The following is an 8,711-nucleotide window of genomic DNA, read 5'->3' as shown; positions in this document are numbered from 1 at the left end:
ATACATAGATATATACATACTTAGATATGTACACACATAGATATATATATTAAGAATTTACAAAATAACAAAAGACGAAGACGGGTGTGTAAACAACAAACAGATGACTGAGGGGAGTCTCCTCATTTATATCAATGTACATGCGAGTGTGTGTGTGTGTGTGTGTGTGTGTGTGTGTGTGCGGGGGTGAGGGTATGCGTGTGTGTTTGTCAACAATGCCATGCCAAAAGGGGAATGTAGAATCTTGAAAACATTTTTCAACATTTACTGGAAACTTTCCTACAGGTAGAACGAAATCGACATGTTCCGATTCCAGGATGGCAATGACGTAGCTTTCCAACTGAAATGTGATGCATTTATTTCAGATCCAGAAGAGGTTGCTTTTAATGCTCGTTGGCATTCTCGAAATTGCCGTATATGTACCAAATGCATAACATTCTTCTGGTATGAGTCGTATACCTGGCGTACTTATTCTTCGATTTGTTGCCGAGTTCTTCCTTACTGAGATTGATAGCAGAAATCCCTAATAGATAAAAGAAACAGTGAGCCCATTAATTAAAACAGAATGTGTTGTATTTGCAAAGATGTCGATAACAATTTTCTATGTGAGGATGATATGATATGTTTAGCCACAAACAATTATGTTTATTCAGGTATGGTGTTAGATACCAGTGCAACATGTTAATTAATATACAGTGAAATGTGCAGCAAAGACTGTTTTTGGTTATAGAAAATAAAGAAAATACATTTGACTACGTACATTTCACATACAGCAATCCGCCAACCGCAAATTGACAAGCCTTTCATATTTATTTGAGACAGAAATAAAAATAATATAGCTATAGAAGCCAGATATACTTCAAGTAGGAGTATTTCATCCACTGTTAACACTATGGAGAATATTTACAGATAAATGCGTCCAAGACATCATCTTCACCAAAATATATATTCACATTAGTAATTTTGGTGCAATTAAATTTACATTAGTATCATTTGTGCAATTAAACTATCCATTCTACTAATTATTTAAATGATAAAGCTTCGATTTTCAGGGAAATAAATTTGAACAGCTAAAAGATAATTGTTTCCTAAATTTCAGCTGTAAACCTTTGCTTTCTTTGTAAGAAAAAAGCTTCCGTTTTTAATGACTCTAGTTGTTATATTTCTCTATCATCAGGTGCGTTATGAAGGGAATCAGTGTCCTATTGTTTTCTGTATTCATCTCATACACACTCTCGGTTAAACAAGGTAAGTATAATTAGAAATTTCTTTTATTTTATAGTCATCTTAAATGTAGTGGGAGAAAAGGCGGAAAATAGAAAAGCGGAAAGGAGGAAAATGAATAACGCTACCTCAGCGGTCTTTCGGATGTACACCATTTATATGCAATTACAGCTTTTAAATAAATAATTCTATTTATCAACACTACGCATAGTCCAAGTATACAGAATTACGCTTCTTCTCTATAATATATAACATTTAATTAACACTATGACTGATTAATCTTTTATAATACAAATCGGGAAGAATTCAAGTGGTGTGATCTGACTTGTTACTCCTATATCAGAGCAAAACGGGCGAAAATGCCACGAAGAATATTGTCTGTCGAGCTATCGATTCTGCCAGTTCGCCGCTGATTTTAGGATTCTTAATTATTAAAATAATTACAGAATAGAATCAGCAAGTGCTATATATAATGTTTCATGTGTTTTTTGTTTGTTTTTTCTAGTCATTCCTTTTTATTGCTCCATTGGTTTTTATCCCCTCCTTTATGTATTAAAAATATCCATCACAACAGAGATCAGCCATATTAAGTGTCTGAGTGAGGAAATGTGAGTTCCAGTCTTCATGATCCTCCATCTTGTTTCAGATGGTGTTATCTTAAATACATTCTCCTCTATTCAATGAATTATCTGTTGAGTGCTTCCTGAGTATTCTGTGTATTTCTACACAAAACTTTGGTAAATAGACATCCAATGCTTCCATATGTATTTTAATATCTCTTTCAGATGTCGCTCCTTTCCATCAACGTATAGGAGATTATGTAAGTTTGAGTAACATGACTCACAGGTAAGAACTACATATCTACATCTCTTATAAATGTAAATAATTTAGTATTGGCAAAGCGTGAAGTTGGCAGAATCCTTAGCACTCTGGATAAAATACTTAGAGGCATTTCTTTTCTTTTGAGTTGAAATTTTGCTGATGTTCACTGCGCCTTTCAACATTACTGGGTTGATGAAATAAATACTAGCTGAGAACTAGAGTTTCGACAACAGAGTAGCACGCTCCGTCAACGTTTCAGGACAGAACTTATGAGACGACCTGAAATGTATATGTCCCATTTAATGAATATAGTAACGTGCAGTTTTGTATAAATGTGTGTGTACATATATATACGTGACGAGGTCTGTAATGTATTGTTCTTGTGGGCAAAATAATTTCCGATCTTTGCGACAGGGACCTTCTCAAAGTAGTAAGAGTCAATATGTAGAAAGGAGTAGAAGCAGTAGAAGAAAGAAAGAAGAGAAGAGAAAGACAAGTCAGAAGTTTCACATCACAGGAAACTGCAAGTTTATCAACGTTATATAATTTATCACCAGAATATTATCGGCTTCCCGACAGTTTTCGCCAAAACATTTGTAGTATTTTACAACGTATATCAGGCCAAACTTCTGTTGCTCACTTCAACGCAATGAGCCACACCATTGCTAGTGTATCGATGTGCGGCACATCTGCACTCTGTGGATTCGTACACACATATAAACGTAAGAAATGACAGGAATTACAACACCACCAGGTCTAAATAATCACTTTCCCTTCTATTCCTCCCCCCCCCCCTCCTAATATAGCAATTACGATTTTATTTTCTAAGCTCTCCCCTCACGTTAATTATTCTACTTCTGCATCAATCTCATCAGCTTTTGTCACTATGATTTCTCTTGTCTCACCGAAAGGTTTTCTCACACTGCTTCCCTCTCAATGTGTATAATCTCAAGTTCGTTTGCGTCCTCTATCAGTTGCTGTCAATGGCTCAAATGTAGAGCACACAATACTTTTCTCCCTTTCGTCCTCCAACTCTTCTCTCAACCTTCCAGAGGTGACATATCAGAAACTGAAAATTTATCTCCTCATGGCTAAATCACTTTAAACTTTCCGTCTTATATAGTTGTCCGTTTGTCCAGTCATAATCTCGCTTGACTTCCCCAAGTCCTATTAGCGTTATACATCTTTAATTCTGTCGTATAGCACAAAGGCTTTCCTTGTATACAGATACAGGTAATTTATGTTCGTGCTCTCCCCATAACTCGTCCTTTTTATCCTTCACTTTTGAGACCCACGTGTTGTTTTCTATATGTCACATTCCGTTCTTCATGCTTGATCTTTTGTACTCCAGGGGCATTTAATTGTTGACGCCATGGAATTGAATTATATGATCGTTAAGTGTCTGAAATGTTGATGACTTTTGGTCAATAACTGTAGACATCAGCAGGACCACGATCTTTGGGTGTTTTTCGATGTATACAAACTTTAAAACCTCGCCGTCGTTGATGTTCAGGTTTTACATGGAATTGTAAAAGTATAAAGCATGACTGCTGCTGTAATTTACAAAATATAATTCATGTGATGAATAATGGCATAATCCAGACTGTAGTCTCTATCCTGACCTCCCTTTTAATATTATACTGACATTCAACTTGTGTCGTAAGTATAGAGGATGGGTATCATTCCTCAGATGATTGACAAGCCTAGAGGAATCTGGCGGGTTCACTATTATACAGCATTAAATCTATTCAGCTTTAGCAGCAACGCGCAAAAGTCATCAATATACACAAATTCAACTATTGCATCTAATATTACAATTACTTTTACTAATATTACTATTCGTATTAAAACTAATAGATCTTACCAAATACTATAATAATAAAACTAATAGATCTTACCAAATACTATAATAATAAAACTAACAACATCAATAAACAACAAGGAACCTGAACAAATAACACTTTCGTGCAGCATTTTGCTTTATGATTTCCGCTGGAAAAAATCTAATTTTTGCTTAAGGAAGATTTCAAGCTATCGAGTGTAATAAGGTTTCAACCAGTTTAAGAGTAAATTGAACCTAAACACATAATTCGAAAACTAAAGTTATTTGAAATTACAATATACTATAATAAGGATTATTATTGTTACCGAAACTGTAATGGAATCTGAATTACATAAATGCATTTGCCACAACACTATATCAGTTATTCGCCCTTCGTTGCTGTAACTGTGTGATTTTTTTTCCTGTGGTAAGTATAGAATTTATATTGTAGTGTCATACTCTGTTATTGCACGAAATATTTTTTAGTAGACTCGTTGAATACCCGAATCTCCCATAGTTCAGCAGATATATGATTACGGTCGACGGAATTATGATTACTTGGTCTTTTGACATACATAATGTGTCCGTCGTGTATTGTTACATTACTTAATATGTTGTTGTGAGTTGGAGATAGTTGGGCTTGATTTAATGACGATTTGACTGTTTCGAGTTTCGTGTAACTATTGTCACTCAAACCCCGACAAAACTTATGCAAATATGATTATGACATATTTAGAAATTATATTAATTCTGAAATTGCTACGAAACTATGGCAGCACTTTCTACTCGTATATTAATTAGATGAGCAAAACATTTCTAGACAATTGTTTTATTCTATTTTATGAAAGAATGCAGAAATGAAATTAATTTATATTGTTCTCATAATGGAATAAATTACATTCAATTCAAAATAGAATATGATTAAGGGAAACTATCAATTTTAGCTATTTTCTTGAAGACATTGAACAGCCGAACAGAGATGGAAACTTATAACATACCCAAAGGTACGTAGTGTTAACTATTCATTATTTTGTGTAACTCAAAGCACACTAGGGCTATATTTGTGTTAATTTCACCAAAACGATATTCACAAATGTGACATGCTATTCAACTTGAAGATCTTAAGGATTTACTCCTAGACAGACAATCATTTTCCTGATACAAATACAAATAGATCATGATTATCAATTCAAATGTGCTGAACCAAATGAATAATGAACCAAATTTTAGATTTATCCCATTATGTCAAAATAGTGACGGTAATTCGAACATACTGGATGAATAGGTCTGACATTGATTGAAAACTGTCGAGAGTATTTAAAAATAGATACATCTAATTAACATACATTCATATTTGTTACAATTATTAAGAGAAGAAATTTAATATTCCCAATGTTATCTTCTCTCTAACTATTAACATTTATTTATTAATTTCCCTGTCTACATTTTTGTATGAAATTCTGGCTATACAGTAACCCCTCGACTATCGCGGCTGTTACGTTCCAAAATAACCCACATTAGGTGTAAATCCGTGAAATAGAAACAGTACTATACTGTATATATATTTTTTCATTATTTTTATAGTTAGTATATATTTCTTTTATTATAAATGCAAAACAACATAACGGATGAATCGACGTAAGCTTAAATAATAAACCGCGATAGGTGAACCGCGATAGGTGAACCGCGATAGGTGAACCGTGATATGGCGAGAGATTACTGTATATTTATATTTATATACTTAGTTGATAGGAAAATTAAGAAAATACAGTCAGTAATCGTTAAAAGAGAAAAAAATGACTTGTGGTATTTGTTTCAGTTCTGCATGTTGTGAGATCAAGTCTCCTTAGATTCTTTGGATCTATCGATCTCGATAAAATAAACACCACTATCGTCTAATCTCTTCGCTAAATATTCCTTGACTTCTGCCTTAATTAGAAACCAGAATTTAATAGTATCTTTTATTTCCTCCTATATTCTGTATTTGCAGTAACAAGTTTAAGAGAAATAAACCTAATCCTAAATGTAACGAACTGTTCTGTGACGGTAGCGGGCGTCCAACATCCTTTCGCTGCTGCCCGGGTTTGAAATGTGTATGTAGAATATTACTTAAATGCCGTTGTAGTTCAAAAGATACGATCCACATGGCTCATAACGGTATACACCAAACTGTAATCGCTTTTCTGATTTTTATTGTAAATTTACCATCTTATTGACGTTCTGCTCTGGTGAATCTTGTGGATAAATGTCATACGTCAGATTGTTTTTTATACAATGGGGAAAATCGATGAGAAGAAATGCAGACAAACAAAGCAAAGGAGCAAAAGCAAAAGGAGAAAAACAAAGCAAACAGCAAAAGTACAATCAACTACAACAAGAACATCAACAAGTGTTGTTGCTGATAATGCTGCTGTGCTTTTCTACCTCCTCCTCCTCCTCCTCCTCCTCATCTACCTCTTCCTACTACTACTACTACTACTACTACTACTACTACTACTACTACTTTTTCAATTTTGAAAATTAACCAATCGTCAAATCCTATAACAGTAGAAAAGCTATGAATAAACATCAAGAGACATAATGAAATATAAAATATTAACGAACAAAAGTTTGATTTTGTAATTTATCCTGGAAAGAAATTCACGTTTGTTGCACCAAGAACGGAAATGGTAAAAGAAGAGAAAATCTGTAGACCATAATCTACAACTATGAGTTTTCTAACAAACCTAAATTAATACGACCAACGTATTTGATATCTAATATATTTATGCTATTAATACGTCAAATTTTAATAAAATTCCAATGAAATAAATTTATTAAAGCCTCACAAATACTTAGTGCTTCGTTTTTCGCTGTGCTCTTTGTTTTATTGAACGGTAACAAAATCTCAGTGCTTCGTTCTTCGCTGTGGTGTTTCCCCTTAAGTTATCGATATGGATGGTAAGAATTTACATTGCAGTGTCACACTATATTATTGTAAAAAAAAAAGAATATTCTCCAAGTTCTATATTTATAACATTTAAATACATAGAAGCAGAAACATTAAAAAACTATTTTGTAATGTTCATAAAGTTCAATTAGCGCTTTTATACATTCATAGTAATCATCAGATTTCAAAATGTATTTAACTGATAAGTGAGTCCTTCACAACTGTAGTAGAATGCCTGACTTCTTCCTTTCTGTACTTCTTAGAAGGCTCCAACAAGCCGAACATTTGGAATACAGTTTTAACCAATCTTAAACGTCGCTGTTTGCCGGACATAACGGTATTACTGACCCCACCTTTATTTTAACCAATTAGCTTGTGGTTTACATGTAATAGTTTTATGAGTGATCAAACTTACTTGGTTTCGATCGTTTTTACCTTAATCGGTGGGAGTCTTCTGTAATTTGTTTATATTCATATGTTAAAGATATTTTTTAATCCACATCATTAAAAATAACAGCACAATCACAACTGATATTTATTACAAAAGTACAGATACACACTAGTACCTAAATTTCAAATCCTATCACCCAACACACAAAACGCAACATCCCGAATGCCTAGTCTGGAAAATTTGTACTATAGTAGATGATCTAAATACCAAAAACACACGACTTATAGAACTCAAAGGATTTCTGCTCAAGCAAAATTAGATTTGTAAGACAGAAGAGAAGTGGCTTCTGTATGGCATATTAACAACTTTGTGGCGGTAATTATCAAAACGTGTCGCTACACTTCTCTCCGACAAGAATCTTAATAAAATTACTCTTTCAAACTGTTGTTTTCATGTATTATGAAGATACTCTGCCTAATGTAATACAAAGTGCAGGATATGAGATGTGTACTGTCAGCATATTTCGAGGAAGCCTTAAAACGTCAGAGGAAATGCTTTTTAGTATTTATTCAGGCTTTTATGTCCTGTGTTCGAATCCCTTCGGTTCAACTCTTCCTTTCCTCCTTTTTGAGGCAATGAATAATGTTCCAGTATACCCCACTTTACGCTACAATTACAAACTCGGGATCCTTTTATTAATTCAAGAAATCATTACAGTGTGTAGTAGCTATTATTTCCTATATTCTTATTCCTACAATGTATTAAAAAATGAATAATATTTCCTTCAGGCTTTGATTTTGTTACATTTATTCAAACCCCAACGAATCGCCTCTCACCATATGGCATTCATGTTCTCCAACTACTCCAGCCCATTATCAGAGATGCACGTATTGTCAACCACTAAAGGACGTGCTCAAGTGGATAAGGTGAAGTAACTGACGAAGAAATTTATGGTATTGGTCAGAATATTTGCTGTTACGATATTTCTGCTTCAGCAAATCAGCGCTGAATTTTTCTAAAATATAATACAAAATGAGTCACTTTGAAAACATTGATGTCCATGTACGAAAGCTTAGTTTGGAGGGAATATTAGTAATTTCCTTTGAATTTCTAGAAGCAAATAGGAAATAATACTTACTGTCCAAAGATAAGAAAAAGAATAAACGTTTTGTTACAGAGTTATCTATGAGACAGATAACCTATCAGCATCCTGCATTTGATTTTATCTGATGAGATAAATTATAGCTGGAGCAAATTCCAAGAAATTCAGATTTCCTATACTGGTAGGGATTAAAATATATTTTAAAGATATGTAAAGATCAAAGGCACTGGCGTTGCTGTGTGGTGAGAGGTTTGCCTCCTAACCACATGATCCAGGTTCAATCCAACTGCGTGACAATTTGGGCAAGTATTTTCTACGATAGCCACAGGCCAACCAAAGCATTGTGAGGGGATTTGGTAGAGGGGAAGAAGGGAAACTGAGAGAAGCACGTCGTGTATATAAATATATATATATATATATA

The 8,711-nt window shown here is 33.8% G+C and overlaps 2 protein-coding genes across 2 annotated transcripts in view; one reads left to right on the top strand and one right to left on the bottom strand.

Moving 5' to 3' along the window:
• The window catches only part of LOC128250513 (uncharacterized), an 8,208-nt gene extending 1,509 nt beyond the window's left edge, over positions 1 to 6,699 (top strand). Inside the window, exons 2-4 of the mRNA XM_052975674.1 lie at positions 1,178 to 1,248; positions 2,010 to 2,070; positions 5,859 to 6,699. Coding sequence (XP_052831634.1) covers positions 1,185 to 1,248; positions 2,010 to 2,070; positions 5,859 to 6,084 — 351 coding nt within the window. The 5' untranslated portion in view covers positions 1,178 to 1,184 and the 3' untranslated portion in view covers positions 6,085 to 6,699. The remainder of the gene's footprint in view (positions 1 to 1,177; positions 1,249 to 2,009; positions 2,071 to 5,858) is intronic.
• The window catches only part of LOC128250516 (uncharacterized), a 73,340-nt gene that overhangs the window by 13,274 nt on the left and 51,355 nt on the right, over positions 1 to 8,711 (bottom strand). The window lies entirely within an intron of this gene.

The sequence above is a fragment of the Octopus bimaculoides genome, chromosome 22, assembly GCF_001194135.2.
Source record: "Octopus bimaculoides isolate UCB-OBI-ISO-001 chromosome 22, ASM119413v2, whole genome shotgun sequence".
Lineage (NCBI taxonomy): Eukaryota > Metazoa > Mollusca > Cephalopoda > Octopoda > Octopodidae > Octopus > Octopus bimaculoides.
The sequence above is the reverse complement of the archived record's forward strand: the minus strand, read 5'-3'. Positions and strand labels throughout refer to the sequence as shown.